The sequence below is a fragment of the Hippocampus guttulatus genome, chromosome 11 (assembly GCF_054856545.1).
Source record: "Hippocampus guttulatus isolate MCC_2025c chromosome 11, RoL_Hgut_1.0, whole genome shotgun sequence".
Taxonomy (NCBI): Eukaryota; Metazoa; Chordata; class Actinopteri; order Syngnathiformes; family Syngnathidae; genus Hippocampus; species Hippocampus guttulatus.
In genome coordinates, this window is record NC_141271.1 from 19345234 (window position 1) to 19369533 (window position 24300).

General features: G+C 43.8%; 1 protein-coding gene across 13 annotated transcripts in view; it reads left to right on the forward strand.

Annotated features, from left to right (window-relative positions):
- The window catches only part of LOC147198529 (mitogen-activated protein kinase kinase kinase kinase 4-like), a 32780-nt gene that overhangs the window by 4502 nt on the left and 3978 nt on the right, over nt 1–24300 (forward strand). For 4 of the 13 annotated variants that reach the window (XR_015102304.1, XR_015102305.1, XR_015102306.1 and 1 more), the window contains exons 3-29: nt 7025–7081; nt 9351–9476; nt 9811–9921; nt 10013–10103; nt 10587–10717; nt 10794–10848; nt 11532–11610; nt 11685–11860; nt 12208–12280; nt 12756–12966; nt 13158–13319; nt 13402–13488; nt 14469–14672; nt 15423–15566; nt 16120–16338; nt 17018–17127; nt 17285–17442; nt 17540–17628; nt 18508–18689; nt 18895–19012; nt 19681–20088; nt 20997–21108; nt 21266–21433; nt 21549–21692; nt 23206–23340; nt 23418–23518; nt 24132–24281. Coding sequence is in view for 10 of the 13 variants with exons in the window: in XM_086124101.1 (XP_085980227.1) it covers nt 7025–7081; nt 9351–9476; nt 9811–9921; nt 10013–10103; nt 10587–10717; nt 10794–10848; nt 11532–11610; nt 11685–11860; nt 12208–12280; nt 12756–12966; nt 13158–13319; nt 13402–13488; nt 14469–14672; nt 15423–15566; nt 16120–16338; nt 17018–17127; nt 17285–17442; nt 17540–17628; nt 18508–18689; nt 18895–19012; nt 19681–20088; nt 20997–21108; nt 21266–21433; nt 21549–21692; nt 23206–23340; nt 23418–23518; nt 24132–24281 (3801 nt within the window). In the remaining 3 variants the exon portion in view is untranslated. The remainder of the gene's footprint in view (nt 1–7024; nt 7082–9350; nt 9477–9810; nt 9922–10012; nt 10104–10586; nt 10718–10793; nt 10849–11531; nt 11611–11684; nt 11861–12207; nt 12281–12755; nt 12967–13157; nt 13320–13401; nt 13489–14468; nt 14673–15422; nt 15567–16119; nt 16339–17017; nt 17128–17284; nt 17443–17539; nt 17629–18507; nt 18690–18894; nt 19013–19680; nt 20089–20996; nt 21109–21265; nt 21434–21548; nt 21693–23205; nt 23341–23417; nt 23519–24131; nt 24282–24300) is intronic. The other 9 variants (XM_086124102.1, XM_086124103.1, XM_086124107.1 and 6 more) reach the window with 9 other exon arrangements.

Genomic DNA, 24300 nt, shown 5'->3' on the forward strand with positions numbered 1-24300 from the left:
TTCCATGTCGCAAAATATGTTTTCACACAGAGGTGTTGCAAAATTTGCATACTAAGGTACCTACAAAAGGCAGAAAATTGCTATTTTTGTGGATTTGAAACGTAAATTAGTCTTATTTCTTAACTTTATTGTGGCGGGAAAGAATCCCCACCGACTTGCATGCTCATGTTTGCTTTCATGCTTTCAATAATTAGCCTCGTAGCCGCACCATCCCCTCCCCTCGCTGTAGGTTAAATCCTGTCTATTTTTAGCATGCGGCGGCACAGCGGAATTGTGGGTCAGTATGTTGTGGGAGGGGCGGGGCCGCCTTCAAATGCACACACCGTCATTGCCTCCGAGGCCGGAAGAAAATGACTGACACAATGTGGATGAGTTGCGAGCGCAGTTACAGTAAAATAATAATAATAATAATCATAATAAATAATGAAACATTGGAGAGAAAATCTGATTTTTTGTGGGAGGTGGGGGGACATTTTTCCATTGAACCAAGTATTTGATGGAATTAGTGTATTTCCTTAAAAAAAATTATTAAAAATAATTTTGCGATGACTCCAGTTTGGTGGCATAGGAATGGCATAGACAAAAATGGGTGTCGGCACTGCTATCTGCGGTCTCTTTAGCGGACGCCATAAAGTGGGAGATCACATCATTCTGTTGACGCCCACCCACCCCCGTTACCCGATCCTCACCAATTTTTACCCATGCACTTTTTAGTTTTTTCACCATGTTAATTAAACGCGCCTCACCCTTCCTCCTTGCCATCACTTGACCCTGTATCCCCCCCCCCCCCCCGCCCCAAACCCCCTTATTACTCCTGCGGGCGATTTTGAAGGAATGCGATGAAAGTGCATGCGTGGAAGGTTCCGGGCGGTCTGCCTCTGGCCCCGCCCGCCATGCCGAGTGAATACATAGGATGTATTTAGCCTCAATGTAAACCATGGACGTGGACCGCTGACTTCCTGTGCGTGTGCGTTTGTGTGTGGTGGCATCTGTCTCCCAGCTGCTTTCCCATCCAAAATCTTTCATAGAGGATCGACTCCAACAAAATGTCTAGCGAAAGACAAAGACGGTCTTGAATATCATCATTGATGTTTTGGAGTGGCCAATGAACCTGAAGTATGTTTTTGTCAGCATCAAAGAACACTAGTCCCGAATAAAATTAGCATATATTTGGGGGGGAAAATGTCAAATACTGTTAGCCTTCAATAAACTTTATGTTCATTTTTAAATCACACAATTATTAAAGACCTTGCGTATGTTCTTAAAGATAATGAAGCTACTTCAGTAAATTTAAGGGATGCATTTTTGTACATATTAAAGGGGGTTTTCAGTGAATTTAATGTGCATAAAGAGACGATTAAGCTACTTCAGTGAGGCACAAGACTCAAAAGGAGAAAAATCCTGTTTCTGGAGTCAATGATGTCATCACAGTGCCATGTCCATTTCTAGTCTCTTTTTGGGTAATTCAAAGCCAAAAGTCCTCCCGCGTGAAACAAAGCGTTACTGTAGCAACACTACCGACCACAAAGTTGCCGTCGTTGATATTTACGGCCGACATTCAAGTGTAGAGAGACAAACACCTTGGCCGACCGGGCCTTTTGAACCATGACGTAAGTGTTTTGAATTGAGTTTCATTGAATACTCAATTGTCTTTGATGTTGACAAAGCCATGACGCTAGCTTCACTTAAACTCGATTGTATTTGGCTACAACAATGTACGTAACGTCAGGGTCATTGGAGAGAGAATTGTCTTTGACGTGAACAACAAACTTGAGTCAAGATTGTAATGTCTTTGATGTTTACAAAATCACAAAAGGCAAATTTAAGTCTAAAAGTCTGTTTACAAAACTGCAATGCTAGCTCACTAAAATTCTGTTTGAGTGAGCGTCTAAATGAGGTTAATTGAAGATGATAAATTGCCTTTGAAGTTTACAAAGGCAAGTTCAAACCTCAATTGTCTGTTTAGAAAACAAACGGCATTAGCTTTGTTGATGACTATGAATCGTCTTTGATGTTTGCGTGAACTGTTTGCATAAGATATGTTAATTGATGATTGCAGAAACACCTACCTTAGGTCAATTGAAGACAAAAGTTCATCAATGAATCGCTATTGTCAGACATGAATTTCAATGAATTGTCTTTGATAGTTCTAAAAAAAGAAGCCCCCACCAGACTATAAATGTATTTGATGTCAACAGACATCGCAAATGTTTCATCCAAAAAGTTGAATGGCTCCTTATTCCAAGCAGAGTCTTACTTGTAAAAATACAGCTGCCCGAAGTAGGCCAGCAGCCTCCCTGACACGACGCAGACACGCTTGACCACGCGGACGCATCGACACGCTCCCCTGCTCACACGTGCCGTCCAAACCAGACATGATGACATGGCCGACTGCACGGGCACACGCGCTGATAATGCTGAGTGAAATCCGTTAGCATTAGCGCCCTAGAGAAAAACATGAGATTTAATTGAGAGCTATCAACCTGTGTTTTTGTAACCATCCAAGATAGTTTAATCTTCAATGAATTTTCAATTAATGTTAGCGACGTCAATGGACTTGGTCATGTATTTTGGCATGAGGAACATCATTAGATCGGTTGTGCCATATTTTAAATCATTTCTGCTCAGTAGTTTGGAGTGGCAACTTGGGTAACCCCTCCTGCATTTCATCCACAGATGCTAATTGAGTTTGCCGGCTAGACTTGCTTGGCACCTCCCCTTTCTAATTGAGATTGGCTCTGTTGAATTTAAGCAGCTTCTGCCGTCCGTGGATTAGTCGCATGTTGCTCGCTTCTTTCTGGTATGTTGGGGGGTGTTTTGTTAGACTGGGGAGGGTGCAAATCCCCAAAACTACACTTAAAGATATTAACCTACACAAGCCCCCCCCCCCCCCCCCCCCCCCCCCCCCCGTGGAGCAGAACAGTGTTAATATCCAGCTGTCAGTTTTCTAACTGAAATTGGCTTGGGGGCTGAATTTACAAAAAAATTCTTCGGACCCTGAAAATGTCCAAAATGGGCCTAAAATGGCCAAGCACAGCTCCGGGGCTTCCTATGTCCTTTTGGGCATGGTTTTCTGAGACTCCAAGGGTTGAATTTTCCACAAATTCCATGGGCCGCAGGAAATTACCAACAAGACCCTAAAATGTCCACTCCAGACCAAATTGGCAAACTTCCTGCATCTTTTCTTATTGAGCATTTTTGGGGGTCTGCTCATGATAGAAATGGCTACCAAATTTCATGTTGCTAAGACAAACTCACTTTGGGGCCTGAATTTTCCAAAGAATCGACCGTTAATTACCAACATGACCCTAAAATGTGGGTTTACTGTCCTTTTGTCAGGCAGAAAGATCCTTCTGACATGTCTACCAAATTACACGTTGCTGAGTTAAACAGGCTTTGGGAGTTGAATTTTCATGCCTGCTAACCCTGAGAAGTAGCGATAGCATCTCCATTCACTTCCCTCTTTGTGTCGCATTTAATTAGCTCGCTGCTATTAGCCTCCATCCTGACATGTATCCTCGTCCCGGGCCTCAGATTGTGACCAGCTAACAGGATTTAATAGCATTCTATCCCTGATTCGTATCTCCTCAACCTCCCAGTCAGTCGCCATCAACGCTAATGAGCCTCAGCCAGGGAATAACACGCTTCCGGTGGAGAGAAGAACTCACAGGCTAAAATTAGCCCGCTAACTTGCTACGTTATGGAAAGTTGCACCCGCGCCCAGAATGTCGCCGCCGTACTACGATGGGATCCCATGACACTCGTCACCCACCCCGCGCACTAAATCTTCTCTTGCATTACCTCAGCCAAAGAAGAGCTTGTTTATTTCTTCGTGGGGAGCTTTTGTGGAGAGCTTTAATTCTTTCTCTTATTGTTATTATGCCTAATAGATTGCTTTTTGAAATTCCGTCTTTCATTTATTATTCTGCCAACTAAATAAATCACTTTCATATTCCTGTTAAATTAATTCCACAAGATGATATAAATTCTTAATATTCCTACTAAACCACATTTGGGAGGGAAAGGCTTCATTATTACTTTTATTATTCCACCAACTAAATCGAATTATCATCGGGGCTCTTGAATTCTTATTATGATATGTAACTAAATTGCCTTCTAGGGCGGCCTTCATTTTTACTATTATTCTCCATCCATCCATTTTCAACACCGCTTATCCTGAACAGGGTTGCTGGGTGGGTGCTGGAGCCTATCACAGCTGACTTAGGGCGGAAGGCCTGACATATAGAAACAAACAACTATTCAAACTTACATCCACAATGTCACTGAGCGGGCTCCCATCCCACGCTGCTCACACACAAGTCAGGCGAGTATACCTCCACACCATCGGCAACTCACTACGCTCATTATGTTCCGACTAAATCAACGATTGTGGTTGGGGCTTGTATTTTTATTATCTCAGCTAAACCCTCCCTTGGGGCGGTTTCAAGGAAGATTGTTATTTCGACAATTGATTGGCCGAAATTCCCTGTTTTATGGTTCTTTTACTTTTTGTTTTTGACTTTGTTTTTGCTTATTTGTATTTGCAAGTGTGTGTGTGTTTGGCGTGTGTATGTGTGTGTTTTTTACTTGGCTAGTTGCACCTGGCCTCTTGTCCCTGATTCAAAGCCCAGAGGGGGCGCAATAAAGAAGGCCTTGTCCCACTGAAATCGCACACAGTCGCACACTCTCAGATGCCTGTGTGTGAGTGTGTGTGTGTGCGTGCGTCCGTGCGTGTGTATATTTGTGTGTATTTGTGTGTGTGCATGTATGTGTGTGTTTTATAAAATGACACTACTGCCCCGGCATTTCCTTTCGAGGGGGGGGGGGGGTTGGCATCCAGCCCCCTACTTCATCCTATCTGCGTTTAAATCTAGGACACACACTCTTGTTCATACACACAAACGGTCACCTTCATTTCGGCCCATAAACATGTCATTTAGCGATAGCATCGCAACACGTAGCATATTCTGCATGCTCAACAACAACAAAAACAACAACAAAATAGTGCCACTGCTGCAGTTTAACAAAAAATCAGCCAGGGCCACTTTTATTGACTTGTTTTCTTGCCACTTCCTGGTTGAATGACTACTCGTCCTGTATGGGATATGATCTAAAACCAGCCCACTCGCTTTTATCTAGTTGTCCTTGTGCCGTGTTTTTAGCAATAGCTGAGCAACGAGCAACATGTCATGCACTGTCTTGACACATAAAGAAACACAGTCAATTCTATTTGAAACAAACACAGTCACTGTTTGGCCGTTAGAGTGTTGAGAAAGTGGCGGTTAGGAAGTGAAGTTTAGAAGGGGTTTTGGTTGGATGAGCCTGTGCGAAGTTAGTGAAGCAATGTGAGTAAATCAATTCATGGACAGCTGCCCATGTGACCCTTTCAAGCCACCACGCTGCTGACTGAGCGCTTTTTGTTCTCCGCCTGACGACAACGTTTACACACAAAAGGCTCAGTCTATCCTTTTTTTTTTTTTACTGGAATTAACTTCCAAGTTTCTTCTTGTTTTCGCCCCTGTTTGTTGTGTCGTTTTGTACTGATTGGTTTCTTAGCCACTGTAGCATTTTGGTCATTGTCATCTGAAATACAGAGCAGGATTGAAAGTCTTTTTTATGTTTCCCATACGTGTGTGTTAGCATATCAACTGTTGGCATTCTAGCATCTGTCCAATGTTCTGTCCTAGCGTCCATCCTCATGTCAGTGCTTGTGTCTGTCCGAGTGTCCATCCTTGAATCAGTTTTAGTTTCAGGTTTCGCGAGTGCTGTCGAAGGGTCCAGACTGAAATCCATCCTAACATCTGTCCGACGATCCGTCCTTCTATTTGTTCAAAGTCCATCCATGCATCCGTCCTCGCATCCATCATAAAATCTATCCTAGCATTCAACTGTCCACCCATGTCTGCCCGAGCATTCGTTCTTTCCTCTGTCCAAGCGTCAGTCCTAACGTCCATTTTAGCATTATGCTCACGACCCGCCAGGCAATGCCCGGGAAACAGTCCCTCCTATTGTCGGCCTTTTGCTGAATATTTAACGTCCGTCCACTGTCCAAACGTCCTTATTCCACAGGAACAGAGACAAGGGCTGATGTCATGCCTCAAGAGTCTTGAGTGTTTTATAATTGTTACAGCCTGTGAAGTCACCACGTGGCGACGCGCCACTCGTTCCCACATGAGCGAACGTTCATTTCAAACAACCCAAACAAGTAACGTTTTTATTTTTTCTAAGGCAAGAGTTAGGATTGGCGTCACTGTATTTATGTAGGCTTTACCTTTAGCCCGAATTGGCCATAGAGTGCGTGTGTTGGGGGGTGGCATTGTAAAGCGATGACTTAGGAGGTCTTGCTACACCGACTTACTTTGCCCCGTTTGTTATTTCTGCTCTTTTTGTCGTTGCATTTAAAGGGCTGGCAAAGCTTAAACGCTTCTTCAGCCTGCTTCTCTTTGGCGTTTTTCTGCACTATGCTAACTATGCTGTTGTGAAACCACTCGTTGCGCGTCTGCTTTGCTGTCTTGTGATTCCCGACAATAAACAATCTCCCCGTCTTGTGATCTCAATGTAATGATCCTTCCTGATCTGCCCTCACGCTAGTTGCACTCAGGTTCCCTATCTTGCTCGATAAAAAGATACCAACTGTAAGAGTGTAAGCAATTTACAAAATTGTATGCGTTGCGACTTCAGGGTAGGATTTTAAAATCTGCATCCATGGTCCTGTCTTGCTGTATGTGAGCGGACCAACTGTTAGCATTGTAGCAATTCTCATTGGAAATGGTACTCTACTACAAAGTGTGTCATACAATCCTGACTGCTGCGTCTTTATGCTCTCAGAATTTTGGTTGCCATTTTGCTACATAGCATACCAGCTGTTAGCGTTTTAACACTTGATTCATTCATACAATCGCCGCAATATGCAAAAAAACAAACCGAAAGCCAAAATGTTTGTTGTGTGATGTTAAGCTTGATTGTTTTGTTCTGTTTGTTTGTTTTTTGCTATGAACACTTTTTTTGTGATTGTCGTCTGCAGGGTCGACATGTCAAGACGGGACAGTTGGCGGCCATTAAGGTCATGGACGTCACAGAGGTGAGTTGGACAGGACAGTCTTTGTCGATTTAGCAGCTTTAAAATGATCAACCAGCATTTCAGTTGTATTTTAACCAAACCCAAGTTATCTCAACTCAACTTATAGTGCACTTTGAAACAACATCCAAAGTGCTTTAATGGAGCAAAAATAATTCATACAACAGCAAACAATAAAACAATAAATTAATAACGGAGACCGTAGAAAGGACAAAAACAGTAAAACTAAAAAGCAAGTCTCATGCTGAGTCAAAAGCCAAAGAATAAAAAATGAGTTTTAAGACGAGTTTTAAAGATGGGCAGCGAGGGGGCTTGCCGAACGTCAGCTGGGAGGTCATTCCAAAGAGAAAGGACGGTGATGTTATGCTCAAATGTTGAACATTGGAAACGGGAACACATGAAAGGTGCCCGGTGGAACACACGGTTCTGTTTGTCTTTTGAAGTTGACTGAGTTTCTTTTTGCTCTGTGTGTTTTGAGCACATCGGCATGCGCTCTGACCCACATTCCACTTCCTCTTCTATAACGGGACGGGAAGACTCACACACACAGAATGAGACACGCTTCTGGTTGTATGCAGTTTCCAGCTGTGGCGCATTTTGTTTTAGTTGTCACAAGGACTAAAAAACAACATCAAGAAAGTAGCGCTTATCTTGTCAACTTTCTTACGTTGACGAAAAGCGTAGCAGAATCATAGGAGACGTTCCCGCCAACTCTTTGTTTGCTGCACAAGGTCCCAAACAATTACATTTTGTGCAATAGATGCCCCCCCCTTCCCCACCCAAATAAATAAATAAATAATTGGGAGGTAAAGCCATGTTTCTACCAATGGGACACTTTTGATACCGTCACCACGGCAGGTGTCAGAATCTGACTGTATGATAACCATAAACAAAAATATAGTGATTGCACAGTTTCACCGGCTTGCAATTATGTCTCTAAATTTATTTTTATATTATTAGGCATGCTAGTTCACTGCTTCGGTAGAGAGTCTACTCTATTTATTGAACCATTTGTAGACACACCAACTTTCTGACAGTAGCTGCTTTCACATATTCATTTCAAGAAATCCACAAAGCAGCATGCACGTAATCTATGGCATTATTTGTATTTTTTTTTCCCATGTGTACACTTGATCACAACCAAACGTGACATTCAGATATCATTTCAGTCCACTTGGAGTTGCTATTCAAATATGCGACATTATCGTAACTGTGACTGGGAATGCATACATGGCTTTAAAAAGTGCTGCATCTGTCCGGTTGAGTGACATGGATGTTCACGTACAAGAACATACTATTGGTATAGCATTAGCCACCGCGGTGTACAATGACAGTGCCAGTTAAGGCTACAAGCAGGTGTCCTAAGAATGTGCTATTGATGACTGTATTTTGTTACAAATTTTTGAGTAAAGCGATTGAAAGAGCACCAGCAGCTGTCTCCATCTTCCGCTTATCTATACCACCTGTTATGGATTCCATTTCATTCTAACTAGCAGTGGCAGGCAGAGATGGGCAGTGGAATAACTGTACTGTATAATAAAAAATTAAAATTAAAAATCGATGGTGCATTAAATCCATAATAAGTGAACCGCGACATAGTGAGGGACAACTGTAATTGTTTGAGTCCGACTCAAATTATGGCTCATGACACAATGCAGTAAAATCGACCAAGCTAGAGCTCAAAAAACGAGTATGTTGGGGCACTCATAAGGTCCACAAAAAAAAAAAACCATACCTGACCGCTGGGCTGTTGCAAAGCAGAGCGCTCACGTCAAAGGGAACCAAACGGGGACCACAATGGCATGAGTGAGTTTGTGTGTGTGTGCTGCGTGCATGCGCGCATGTGTGAGTCACCACATGTACTCAATGACATCATCATGGCTTGACTTGAATGTGTCTGGTGTCCTTGGATGTTCGCCTGTTATTTAACCAGCCAAATCACGTGCTGTCTTGACACCGCAAAAGTGGAGGCTGACTGAGGTTAAAACACCCCCCCCCCAAATAAATATATACAACCTCGAATGTCGAGCGTCAAGGACTCCTAGGATGGGAATGAACAGCTTAACCAGAATGGGGAACACTGCGGCTTTTACCCACACACCAAAACATGCACTTTATTCGTTCACATGACAACAGACGGGATAGAAATAGACCCCCCCCCAAAAAAAAATTTTTAAATGACACAGTGAGCCCTTCTGGCCTTTTGCCACCTGTCTGTATATTTACAGTGTGACTCAGTAAAGTTTGAAGCCAGCATTTTCCATAAACACAGGATGAAGAGGAAGAGATCAAACTGGAGATCAACATGCTGAAGAAGTACTCGCACCACCGTAACATCGCCACCTACTATGGTGCCTTCATCAAGAAAAGTCCGCCGGGACACGATGACCAGCTATGGGTACATTTCTAATGATAAGAAGAATAATATCAAGAAATACATATATATTTTCATTTTTATTTATAGACTCTGACTACTTTGTTTTCCTGGAGCGGTGTCACTCTCACAATGAAATGCAGTCTCATGTTTTGTTGCCTTTCTCCAGCTGTCGTAGTGGCGACCTCGTTTACGAGGCTCCCAGTGAACTGTCAATGCGCGTGTTATTCTTTGAGCACCCTCGCGCAACTGGTCGTGGCATGTCAGAGCCGTGAGATTCCGCCATATTGGCCCAGGCTTTGGCGCCGTCCCCTGGCACTCATGGTGTCCTCCATCTCACGAGTCTTGCCTTTTCCAGTTGGTGATGGAGTTCTGCGGGGCCGGGTCCATCACTGACCTAGTGAAGAACACCAAAGGCAACACGCTGAAGGAGGACTGGATCGCTTACATTTCCAGAGAGATTCTCAGGGTCAGGAAACCTCTCCTGTCCTTTTCATCACTTCATTTTGGCTCACGTTTGACTCCTTTTAAAAAAAAAATTTTTTTTTGTCCTTTTCCAGGGCTTAGCTCACCTTCACGCCCATCACGTCATCCATCGCGACATCAAGGGGCAAAACGTGCTGCTGACGGAGAACGCCGAAGTCAAGCTGGGTATGGAAAAGTTAGAAAGTGGCCTCCTTTTCTCACCAGCTAGTATTCTAACAACCCACGTGGACCCCGTCACCTTATGAGCGAGCGTTAATGTGCCTACTGAGATAGGTTGCATGCTAGCATACAACGATCTAGCAACATGAGTCGATAAAATAACAAGCCCTGTGTTTGGGGTATTACAGTATTTGTAATCTGAATTAAAACAACTCCAACATGGCAACAGTTGCTATGCTAACATACCATGTTAGCAACCTGGGTAAAGAGAAAGCTAATCCTGATCAAGTTTAGGTTTTCATATCTTGCTCTGTCGTCGACTATTATTTCGAAGGAGAGTCCATCAAATGCTAACTTGCTAGCATTTTGAACACTTGGCAACCTGAGTGCAGGACAAAGATTTTAGATCATGCGCTTTCCCTTTAGTTGGGTATTTGCTTCTTCTAATGAGAATTGATCAAATGATAGCATGCTCACCCACCTCCTCAGTGGACTTTGGCGTTAGCGCTCAACTGGACCGAACTGTTGGCCGCCGGAACACCTTCATCGGGACGCCATATTGGATGGCTCCGGAAGTCATCGCCTGCGACGAAAACCCGGACGCCACTTACGACTACCGGGTACATACCCCAGTTGAACGTTGACTGCTGTAATTTTGCTAGAATTTTCCATGACTGTTTTTCCCCCTTCCTCCAGAGCGACTTGTGGTCTTGCGGGATTACAGCGATCGAGATGGCTGAAGGAGCGCCACGTAAGTCATAAAATGCCCGTGGCCCCTTTCACACTCCTGTCCCTGCAAACTGGCACATCCTAAGTGCAACAGTGGAGGTATTTGATGTCCATAGTACACATTCACGCAGACATTATGACTTTGCAGAGTCAGGGTTGGTGGTCCAGTTCCCTCACCCCGTTCTTCTTGGGGGCTGGTCAGAGGGTGTCTTGAGAAGGACCCAGAGCTGGTAGTGTCTCCTTGACAGGATCCCCCACATGATGAGCCTGCTGAGCCGGCTCCCATTCTGGGTGTGCGGTGCTAAAAAAGAAGATGGCTTAGATAGTGTAAAAGGGGCTATTTTAGAAATATTTCCTGCATTGCACCTTTTATGTCTCAAACTCTCCATGACAAGCTGTTGAAATCACAGGTCGACTTATACCCAATTCCATGCCAGTATTTTATACACTGGAAGATCTGCAACGTTATCAGTCTATTTACACCCCATTCCAACCTTGATGGGACAGCGTGAAAGGGGATATCATGGTCATATTTCCTGCAGTCCCCTTCTGATACTATGTTGGAAACCCGCAAATTCGCAGGTGGACTTTAATGACCCCATCCTGAATCAGGACTCAAGGACAGTGAGACTTGGAAAAAATTGCGCGAATAGGGCTACTAGAGTTAGAAATGTAGTCAGTCACTTTTGTCTTGTTTTCCCACAGCGTTGTGCGACATGCATCCCATGAGGGCACTCTTCCTCATCCCCAGAAACCCTCCTCCAAGACTCAAGTCCAAAAAATGGTGCGCTTTTTTTTCCAAGTTTTTGAACTGGATTTCTTAAGTGTGAAAATGTGACGGAGGGATGCTGCTCGCAGGTCCAAGAAGTTCTTCAGTTTCATCGAGGGCTGCCTGGTGAAGAACTACACGCAACGGCCACCCACCGAGCAGCTGCTCAAACACCCTTTCATCAGGGACCAGCCCAACGAGCGGCAGGTTCGCATCCAACTTAAGGACCACATTGACCGCACAAAGAAGAAGCGAGGCGAGAAAGGTGAGGAGACACGTCACACCATTGACACACCGAGACTCAATACTTTGTCCAAGATACACCTCAAAGACATATTCATCAACGCTTTGTCAAAGTCATACCTTGAGATATGCTTCTAAGACTTATTTTGAAAAATGCTTTGCCAAAAACACACCACCAAAGACATAGTCAATGACGCACCATCAAAGAAACACTTTCCAACATATCAACTCATCAAAAATATGCCATCAGATGCAAAGATGTGCATCAAAGACATATTTTGAAGGACACATTGGCAAAGACCCATTGCATAATGATCAAATGTCCTAGACACATTGTGTTAACGCGCTTACCCTACATGTTCTCCACAGACGAGACTGAATACGAATATAGCGGCAGTGAAGAAGAGGAGGAAGAAGCATCAGAGCAAGAAGGAGAACCGAGGTAAAATCAAACACACAACGTCTGCCATTTTGTTTTGAAGAGGATATTTTAGGCTCCCACAAACTCCTAGTAGACCTTATGTCAGAATGCCCCCAAATCTAAACATGAACATGAGATGGACAATGTAAAACTGCAAAACGCTTGAAATTTTAGTCAGCGCACGTGGACAAAGAGTCACGGCCAAGTTTGATGACTCGTCAAAACACGAAACTCAAATAAAGAAGCTCATGAATGTTTTCAATATTCAGCCCCTAAAGCTAGTTTCACCAAACCACATGAACTTTAGTAGACATGTCAATCATTTGCAAACACACAACAACATGGCAATTTTTAGCATCATTTTGGCCATTTCCAGGGTTCCCTCAGAGTTGAACTTGTCCTTTAGATTTTGTCCAATTTGGTGACGCATGACAACAAAGTTTGTGTTTCTGTGGTAAATTGAAAATGTTCTCTCATCATTGTGGTGGCTTGGCAGCTCCATCGTCAACGTGCCGGGAGAGTCGACGCTTCGTCGAGACTTTATCCGTCTGCAGCAGGAGAACAAGGAGCGCTCGGAGGCGCTGCGCCGCCAGCAGCTTCTGCAAGAGCAGCAGCTCCGAGAGCAGGAGGAGTACAAGCGCCAGCTGCTGGCCGAGCGGCAGAAGCGCATCGAGCAGCAGAAGGAGCAGCGGCGGCGTTTGGAGGAGGTCAGCAACACGACACTTTGTTTGCTCGCCATGTCATTTTCTCTGACTTTTGCAATCGGCTAATACAGTTTGGTCATTCATGTTTGTGTTCAGGTCAAATTCACGTCATATAATTGTGTTTCTGCTGAGTTCTTTTCATGTTTTTGCTGAGTCATTTGTTTTTATGGTTTCTTCTTTGTCGTTTCTCACAGCAACAACGGCGAGAGCGCGAGTTGCGTCGTCAGCAGGAGCGTGAGCAGCGGCGGCGCGAGCAGGACGACAAACGGCGGGCTGACGAGTTGGAACGTCGCCGCAAAGAGGAAGACGAGCGGCGGCGGGCCGAGGAGGAAAAGCGGCGCGCCGACAGGGAGCAGGTACGCAGACTGATGCAAAGTGGCTGAGGCCGCCCTCCGAGCCACGCCGTACTCATGCCGGCGCCTCCTGTTGGGTGGTCAGGAGTACATCAGACGACAGCTGGAGGAGGAGCAGAGGCACCTGGAGATCCTGCAGCAGCAGCTCCTACACGAACAGGCCATGCTGCTGGTGAGTCGCACATTTTATGCTCGCTTTGTGAACCACCTAATCCATGCGCGGCCACTCGATGATTTTTTGAACAGTGCTTCTCCACTTCATGACTTTTAAAACCAAGTATGTCCATTTAAAGCGTTTTTACGCATGTCCACTTTTTTTAGAACACATATAGCCGCTTTATGGCCACTTTGTAAAATTAGGTTTGACCTTTTTTCAACATTGTCCACTTTGTGTAACCACTTTTTAAACCGTGTGCATTATCCTCTTGGACCTTAAAAACCATTTGTTTTCGTTTCCTTTTGATTGTTGCTACTTTGACGACCTCTTCTACATGACTTTTAAAACCATGCAAGACTACATTTTACATTTTAGAATTGCTTGTTATGATGACGTTTTACACATTTCTTGCTCACTTTATGCCAATTTTTTAACATGAGAGCGTCAGTGTAACATCGGAAAAAACATGCCTACGTACGACGACTTATTTCCTCACGGGTCTGCTTGGATATTTTTGGAGACGCCACGGGAGTCGTTACCAGTGGAGGTCGGCGAGGGCATTCCCAGGCTCAGTTGAGAGGCCCTCGGCGATGATGTCACCAGGAAGTCAGTCATCCCGCAGGAAAGGAAATCAGGCTTTCCCATGTTTCCATTCCAGATGTTGCCAAGGTTATAAGTCGTCTTAGTCGTAGTAGAATGAGTGACTAAAGAGGAGGCTGGTGACGATGTGATGATGTAATCATCGTGTGATGCAGTGGTTCGAGGACATACAAATGATGGAAGGAAGTGGAAGTTAGTTTCCCATAATGCAGCTTTGTCTTTTTACATTAGCTCCAAGCTCTTGTACAGGTTTCCAATGTGCGGTGATGAGCATGCCGCATATTCTTCAAGTACAGTACATTTAAACATAACCCGTGTCAGAGGAGGCCACACTGTAAGCGGCAAGAAGTGAAGTAATGTTCCGGAACGTTCTTTGGCTTGATGTTGCCACTCAGGAGTACAAATGGCGAGAGCTGGAGGAGCAGCGGCAAGCTCAAAAGCTCCAGAAGCAGCTTCAGCAGCAGCAGGCCTACCTACTGTCCCTCCAACACCAGCAGAACCTGCACCCTAGTAGTCCCAAACGTGCCCCCAAAAACCCGGAACACAACATAGAAGCGGAAAAGATAACAACGGTGACTGAGTCTGAGCCGGTCACAGAGGTGAAACCGCTTGAAAAATGGCATCTGGCTGCAGCTTTTTTTTTGCTTGAGGTGTGCTGCTGCTGGTGTGGGAGCTAACACTATTAACGAAGCTAATCGATTAATCAATCATCTCATCTTGTGATTGATTTTTCTAGTGTTCTAGAAAGTAGTAGAAAGTCTTACACGTATTTACAGTGCAACGACCAAAGTGAAACGCACCACTCCACCATCGTACACATGTATGCCCACTTCATGACGACATTTTAAACTATTTATGCCCACTCCAACTTTTTAACATAATAATGTCACATTACTCCAAAAACATGTCCGCTTTTCTATAACATTCCAGGAATGTCCGCTTTTTGATGGCGTTTAAAAAAAAAAAAAAAAGATAATAATTGCCCATTTTCTGACAACTTTTACGACGCCTGTGTCGTCATCACAAAAAATGAATCACAACAGAGTTGATTTACATTCGATGAATGAGCTGATCAAGAGTTGCTGTACCTTTAAAGTTTGGGAGTTCTTGTTGAACTTTGAAGGTTCCTCCGTTCTACTGAATGTTTTCTGGCATTTACCTACTTTTTGAGTTGGTACCTAATGGTGTGGTGAGCAAAGAATAGATGTATTTCTACTCTTGGGATACGGCTGGACTAACAAACTATTCAAATTTCTCCATTGTGAGACAAATAAAGGTTTTACTTCTCTTATCTTATGTTATAACCCCTTCCAGTTGATGCTGATGCTTGCTGTTTGTGTCTTCTTCAGGCGGACGAGCGCTACCGGAAGAACATCCAAGGTTCTCCTCAGTCAGCACAGACCAAACCACCACAACCCCCAGTGCCGCCGCGGTCCGAGTCCTCTTACCCCAACGGGAATGCCGAGGCCATGCACCGACCTGTGGAGGCACAGGTAAAAAAGAAAAAAAAAAAGACACCACAGAAATCCCGTTTCTTGCTAATTTCACTCCGGAACATGAATTTTCGTGGGCTACAACCCATGCTTGAAAAAGCAAGTCCACCATTTGGATTCGAAGCGGACATTTTCAGGTCATTAGTAATTTGTCAGTGTCCATAAATGTGTTTTTTTTTTTTTTAATTCAACCCCTGAATGGTTTGGAATGTGGTTCATGTCTATCATGAGTATATCTGCCCACAAAAAAAGACTCAAGAGGCCATGCTTGAAAAGGCCTCTTTTCGCACAGACCAATTTTGCCTCAAAGCCGAGTTTCTTTGGTTTGGCTTTTCATCACTTTAAACTCTCATCCTAACCTTCTGCTTCCAGCTTCCTATCCGTCTTCGCGGTCTTCAAGATGCTTCGGGATAATATAATCGGACTCCTTCTAACTTGTCATTTGCTGCTTTTCTGAGCTGACATGTTCTTTTCCCCAACAAGGACAAAGGACAACTTTTCTGGAAGCTTCTGCATGCTCACCCTCCCCTCCAATTGTTTTGTGTATGCCAAGGTGCGGGCCCTAAAAAGCGGCGGCAACCCGCCCCCGCCGCCCGCCACCGCCGTGTGTCGTTCACACTCCTTCAGCGAGCCTCACCAGCACTCTCCATCTTCATCATCCTCACCATTATCATTATCATCGTCACACAACGCACGCACTGAAGCACAAGCCCACCCTCAGACTAGACCCCATCAAGCGGTAACCCCCACTTCTGCAGAAGTACCACCCAGGGTAAGCACAGGACCGACTGTAGATGCAATTTCAGCCTGAGTAACATTTCATAGTGGAAAAAGTAGTCATGGCTAATATTTTCATTCCACGCACGGACTCGTATATGAATCGACAAACAATGCCGCATATTCGCTGTTGTGCGAAGTGATCTTACGTTGGCACTCCCTAAACTCGCCTAACTTGAATACATTGATTTCTCCGTGGCACTGTCAATCAATGGATGATCACCGACAATTACATTTTGGCACACCCAAAAAAAATAGATTCAAAAATTGAAAACATTGTCATTCAATAAATTCAATAGCATTTGTACAGTCAATAAACATTGTGGAATCATCTACCAATCATATAAAAGTCATAAAAGTTACAATCTAGTACGTTTCATCAAGGTGCATTTTTTTCTTCCGAAAAAAGAAACAACCCCCCCCCCCCCCCCAGCACATAATAATAACTCCTTGTCCTGATTGGCAGCAGCTGCACTAAACTGGCCTGAATTCTCTCGTGCATGGCTGTTTTTGCGTTGTGCTTTGATGCTCAAAATGTGTACTACAAACTATGCGGACAACAAACATGGCGGCTAGCGGCGAGCCACTTGGGCGAGGGCCAATGTGATATCATGTTGCATCCTCGTGTCTGTGAGTGCGTGTATGAACTGGTGGATGCTTTCATCACAAAAAAGGTCCCCGTCAGGACGACGTCTCGCTCGCCGGTGTTGCCGAGGCGAGACTCGCCTCATCGCCACGGCAACGCGCCGCACGCTGGCCCCGTTATCAACCGCAACGCTGGCAGGTATCTAACGGGTCTTTATGAACACTCACACAGTGGAAATTAAATAAACAACAGGAGTACAAATAATCCACAGAGTCCCCCCCGCCCAAAATTGACACCATACGAGGGCAAATGTGCACTGAAAGACTGACTGTGCGTTGTGTCCTGGCCTGTACAGCGCGGCCGAGCCTCGGCTGCTTTGGGAGCGAGTGGAGAAGATGCTTCCCAGGTCTGCTGGAAGCGGTAGTGGCTCCAGCGGAGGCTCCAGTTCCTCCAGCAGCTCATCCAGCAACTCCAGCTCGCAGGCTGGCTCTGGAGAAAGGTTCAGGGCCCGCTGTGAGTGCTCAAAACACATGTGCTCATGCCACCGAACAAACCAAAAAGTCAACGCTGAGTTTTTTTCTTTCCGCCGCGACTCGTTCCTCCATGCCAGCCTCCTTGAAATCCGAGGGCTCGCCCCTCCAGAGACAGGAAAACGCCGGGAAAAAACCAGAGGAGAGGCCGAGGCCGGGCAGACCAGCGGTGAGCGAGGGGTTAGCCGGCTAGCCAACCTAGAGCTAGAGCACGTAGATTTGGCACTCTTTTCTTCCCCACTAATAAAGACAAAAGTCTTTGGACTGTCCTGTGATTGACTCATGTCTTCTCTAACTTTTTTTTACCGTGTGCCAACTACTCTTCAGTGTTACAACTTATAAACCTCTAGTTCAAGTCTTGCTCAAAAACGACATACGGCAGAAATTGCTAGAAAGTGACACATGGTAATTTCACCATATATCATCTTCAAGCAGTTTTTCGGGTGTAGATTTTTAGGGATGTGTCAAATTCTTGCCATTAAAAAAAAATAATAAATTCAAGCAGTTTTTACTATTGTTCTGTTCAGTTCGCAGTTTGCTGGAAATTGCCAATGATAAATGGTTTCACCATTATTTGACCATTTGTGGCGATTTTCTACATCATGTAGATTTTACACTGCGCTGGACTTTTACTTTGACAATGTGTCAACATCTAGTGAGTTTATTCACAATTTTTCCTGTTTCTAGTGAATATTCAACTTGAAGTGATTTTTTTTTCCATCTGTCAATTTCTAGCCAATTTAACCGTGTGTCACAGAAATTTCCCTCTCCCACCTGTCAACTTAAGGTGATTGTTTTTCAGCTGTCAGTTTCTCGCTTTGTTTGTTACCTGGTCTCAACTTTTTAAACCCTGTGTCAACTTTTAACATTCTTCTCAGTCCTGCGAATAACTCACTAACTTTACCTCCCACAGCTTCATCTCCTGCTATCTTATTGGCTGACCCGCCTTGGCAAAAACCACCCTTCCCGTCTCACAGCTTCCTGTTTCCGGCTAATAGAGCGTGAATTTTAAACCCGTGTTTTGTGTCGTCTTGTGGTTTTCACCTAGCAGGACCTGACTGCGCTCGCCAAGGAACTCCGCGCCGTGGATGACGTCCGCCCCCCTAACAAGGTGACGGATTACTCGTCATCCAGCGATGATTCGGATACCACAGACGAGGACGACGATGAGGAGGTAGACCAGGAGGGCGGCGAGGAATCCACCTCGGGCCCGGAGGACTCCAGAGCTGTGTACGTGCGCCACATATTTTATACCAGCGCCGACGGGGTCTAGTTTACTGCTGCAGTACTCATACAAAATGCATCATACAAAATGAAGCCTTTGCATCATTGACTGATGAATGACATTGTTGGAAACAAAAATTCTATCTTTTGTTCAATTTTGACAGCTTTATGATAGAACGTTTTTAACTGTTTATTGTCTCCTCGCGGGCAGGTCGTCGCGGCTGAGTAACGGCGAGACGGAGTCTGTGAAGACGATGATCGTCCACGACGAAGGCGAAAACGACGTGGGCTCCACGCCCTGCAAAGACAGCACCCTGGTAGTCCGACAGGTACCCACGCCCAAAACCATTCGGCACTTGCATCTTTGCATCATCTCCGTTTTTTTTCCCCTTTCTTTTAATTGTAAACATTTGTTCATTGGTGTCCTACTTTTTTTTTTGTGTGTGTGTTTGCATGCTGTGTTGATTGTCTTTTATCATGCTGTTTGTTAAACCCTGTGTGGTGCGAATGCAACAAGCTCACACTCACAAATGCAATTTTTATGAACATACGTCTTTGTTCTCATAGAGTTACACGGGAATTCTGAACAAAATTACGATTTGATTCTATTACTATTCATTTAGATGTCATTAAGTTTGTGGCTCAATTTGGAGAGCGGCTCATCATGTGACCAAAGGGTCGGCTCTTCCATTCCTGGCTCCTGCTGTCCAATGTCCAAGTCAAATGAGAAACTGTTCTCAGTTGCCTCATCGCCACATTAAATAAGAGAAATGATTACAAAGTTTAAAAAAAACATTAGTTTTACAGTTAAGACTTGTGTTTAGTAAATTTGCACCGTCTTTTATCGTAAAATTCTGACCTTATTCTCCCTGCGTTAGATCTTGATTCTTGTTAAGTGCCAACAAGTGTGACTAACAATTAAAAATAATATGTTTTGTTTTGTATGTTTTTTTTTTTCAACATTACCAATTAACATGGCGTTTTGTCCCGCCTGTAGCGTAGCTACCATAGCTTAGCTAACACCTTCCCTCCCCCCGAGCTGCTGCGTAACGCGTGTAGCAGCAAAGTGGTGTACCCCTCTTTCTACTTCCAGAGCGAGCACAAAAAGAGGCCCGCCGGCTCAGCATCCAGCCCGGGCCTCGCCCAGCACACCCCCAGCCCCCTTCATCACCACCACCAACATCAACACCCTCATCCCCACCACCACCACCATCATCAGCAGCAGCAGCAGGCCGAGCGGAACGGCTTTGCCGGTCGCATCCATCTCCTGCCGGACTTGATCCAGCAGAGCCATCATTCCTCCCCTTCCTCCCCATCCTCCCCATCCTCCTCTTCCTCATCCAGCCTGGCCAGTCCCATCGCGTCCCCCCAAAGCCCACTGGACAAGCTGGCCCTCCTCATCGAGGTACGGAAGTGGCTCGCTTAAGCTGACTGTGGCGGAAGCCCTCGGATAAGATAGTGTCTCTGTTGTAAACTAGGCAACCTGCAATAGCATTTAGTCACACGAACCGGATTGTCATGAAAAAGCCATCACACAGCAGAGAAAATTGTACAGTTTTTGCCGATTCCCCCGTCATGATGGGCTTGTAAAATGACTCCATTCTTCTCAAAATGGTGCGCTTTTATTCTCGTAAAACAGCGTCACTTTATGCTTACAACTACTTGTTACTACATTAAATAGAATAAAAATTCCAGTTCATTTCTCGTAAAAAGTAACACTTTCTCCTTTTAACATGTATGACTTTATTTTTCTGAAATGTTACGACTGTGTTGTCATGATGGTTTGGTTCCTCTAAAACGTTTTAATATTCGCTTTTTCTCGCTAAAAATCTGACTTTTTTTTCTCGTAGAAATCATATCCTGTAATTAGTTGTCTGTTTTCTCATTGTATTGCTGCAACTTTTTTTTTATCTACAATTTTGCTCTTTTATTCCATTAAAATTAGCCATTCAATATATATTCCTATGACGTAGCTGTACTTAATAAACTGACTGGTGTACAGTATCCCTCATAGCAATCAATATGAGGGATTTGGGGGCAGATTTCTGGTGAGTTTCAATCAACATTTAATTGATGTCCAAATATTGTCAAAACTCTACGGAAGGAACAGGACGGGTAATATCTTTCCACCATTTTGTTTGTACCTCCCGGAATGAACCATTGTGTTGTGTATGCATGTGTTGTCACCCTGATCATTTTCCTATTTTATTTTTATTTTTTAATTGCTTACATGGTTTCATGGTCAAATGATGATTCTATAATTTTTTTATTTAATTATTTTATTTTGTGGTTGTGCACGTGTGCCCCTTGCAGAGTCAATCGAGCAACAACATGCAGAAACACAAGTCATCTTCGTCATTCACGCCGTTCATCGACCCGCGTCTGCTGCAAGTGTCGCCCTCCGCGGGCGGCGCCCTCAACGTCGGTGTGTTTGCAGACATCCTTCTTTCTACTTTACTGTCGTTCAAATTTAGATACAAACCTCTTCGAAACATTTTTGTGTCAGTCTTGAGACCTTTGTTTTTCTCTTGTTATTCTCCTACGGCTTTGTAAAAAATGTTATTTATTTATTTATGTTTTAGGCTATGGCAACGAAGCTCGTCTGGCGGAGGCGCTGAGGGCAGACCCGTCGCGCAAAGGTTCCGTGGTCAACGTGAATCCGGTCAACACGCGCCCGCAGAGCGACACACCAGAGATCCGAAAATACAAGAAGAGGTTCAACTCGGAGATCTTGTGCGCGGCGCTCTGGGGTGAGAAGGACTGTGCTGTGATGACTCAGAACTCTTGGCTGTCTTACTCCACAGAGAAAAAGAAAAAAAAAATATCGATATATTTTTTCAGTGGTGTTATTTTGTGAAATTCCAGGGGTGAACTTGCTGGTGGGCACCGAGAGCGGGCTGATGCTTTTGGATCGCAGCGGTCAGGGCAAAGTTTACCCGCTCATCAACCGAAGACGTTTCCAGCAAATGGACGTACTGGAGGGACTCAACGTCCTCGTCACCATATCAGGTACGCAGACGCACACGTGGACAATTTAATTTTCTTTAAAAAAAAAAAGAATCATCATTGGGATTGCGCTACTCTGGCTGCCATACTTTCATCAGATGACAATTTTTTTTCCCGCTAATTTTATTTATTTTATTTTTTTAAATTCTCATAATGTTTGGTGGTTCCCGTCAATGGCCTCGTTGCTCGCTGATATCCGTTGTTGTCCAGTTGCCGCCAACCGAGTACAGATAGTGTGACAACACACAGGGTTATCAGTCAAAGGATGTTGGGTAAATATCATCTGGTGGAGATGGCGTCACAATGTGTAGCGCATTTTTCCTTCATGGGAGGAACAAAAATGTTTTGTGGTCAAAAAAGGACACACGTCCAGGAAGCTTTCATCAGTGTCCGCAGCGTGTCGCACGCCACTTGTTGTTCCTGTAATGTATGTGTGGGAACGTCAAAGCCACATTTTGTCGAAATGTCTTCCAGAGCTGCAGCTGCACTTGACATGTTGTTGTTGTTGTGTGACAAAATTGAGGTGACATTATTTTTCCATGATTGTCATGTGCGGTCACGTATTAGATGGTAGGAGTGATGATGTAAAGTTACCACTTTTATTTTTAGCATTTTGTAAAGTTGCAACGTATTTCTGGTGAAATTTCAATGTTGCTACCTCGTGTTTGACTTGTTTCTCTTAAAATTGTTTTCCCCTCTTAAAATGAGCACTTTTCCTGTCACTATGTTGTGAATGTTTTTCTTATTTTACTGAAAACTGCTAGCTTGTTTCTCATTTGCTTTTTTTTCTTACTTATTTTTTCCATGCAAACTCTTGTTTCTATCTTTTTGAATGTTGTACAGTTACAATTTTTTCCTCGTAAATGTAAAACTTTTTGCTTAAAACTTTATCTCATATTTCTCATAAAATTATCCATTTCCCCCCTGAAATTGCAACTAGAATTGACTTATTTCTCCTAAAATAATTTTTAACTCATTCAGTCCCAAAGACGTTTTTAAACGTCTTTTCAGACTTGGTCCAGAATTGGCTGGTACTGAATGAGTTCATTTACTTTGACTTTTTCTCCCCCCAAAAAATTGACCTAATTCTCACAAAGTAAAAATATTTGTGATGTTTTTCCTCACAAATTTTAAGACATTTTTCCTGTGCAATAAACATTTGTTACAAATTATTTTTTTTTCTTGTCATAAAAATATAATAATAACTGCAAAGTATTTGTTTTTTACCGTACAAATTACAAGACATTTTGACATAAAATTCTGCCTTTATTTTCTCGCAAATTAAAATTATGACTTCTTTCTCTTAAATTGCAAACTTTGTCCTGTTCTTAAAATTGGATTGAAGTGGCCTTTTAATTATTGGTTTGACTTCCTTAAACCTGTAACTACCCTGTAAATATCCAATCTTTGGCTGATGCATGAGGCATAGGGCCTCATGTGCTCCCGATCAGAAATGAAACTGTCTTTGTTTCGTCGTGACAAAAACACATCTGTCTTTTTGCGGGTGGATGTTCAGGTAAGAAGAACAAGCTGCGCGTTTACTACTTGTCGTGGCTGCGGAACAAGATTTTGCACAACGACCCCGAGGTGGAGAAGAAACAAGGCTGGACCACCGTGGGCGACCTGGAAGGTTGCGTCCACTACAAAGTCGGTCAGTCCCACGCGCCGCACCAAAGTCTCGTACCCACACCTTTTCTCCAGTTATTGACTTGGAATTCTGACCCACAGTCAAGTACGAGAGGATCAAGTTCTTGGTTCTGGCCCTGAAGAACTCTGTGGAGGTCTACGCTTGGGCGCCCAAACCGTACCACAAGTTCATGGCTTTCAAGGTGAGGAGTCGAGGCGGAACTGCTAAAATTTGAGATCATCAGACAAAGCTGCGGGTGCTATTGTTGGAAAGTCTGTGGATTGAATCTCCTCTTTTTTTCTTGATAAAATGACATTTTTCATTTAAAACCAAACTTTTTTCCCCCTCACTTTCTCTACAATAACCCGCTACGTTTTTTTTCCCCATTCTTTGAACCCTGCGGCTTTTAATGCGTGTATGGTTTATTTATTTTTACTGATGAGCTTGAAGCCACCCATAGATTGTCTTTTCTTTGTCGGTACTTAATTGTTTTAGAACGTATTTGTCATATTTTTATTTTAGTTTTGTGAAATTGCAATTTATTAATTCTTGTAAAATGATCACTTTTACTTGAAATATTTTGTATTTTTTTTGTATAAACTCACAACTTGTAAAATTAGGACTTTTTCCTCATAAAATTATTATTAGGATTTTAAAATAATTTGCAACTTGTTTTTTGTAAAATGAGTTTAAAAAACATTTTTAATCACGTTAATTCAGATCAACAGTAACTAGCCGCATAGCACCAGAATCCTTTTTTTTTTTTGCAGTTGTGCTTGCCGATGTTCAATCTCTTCTTCTTTTTGGGACTCCAGTCTTTTGGCGAGCTAGTCCACAAGCCTCTGCTGGTGGACTTGACGGTAGAGGAGGGCCAGAGGTTGAAGGTGATCTACGGCTCCTGCTTGGGCTTCCACGCCGTGGATGTGGACTCCGGGGCGGTCTACGACATTTACCTGCCGACCCACGTAAGAGAAGGGCAAAAAA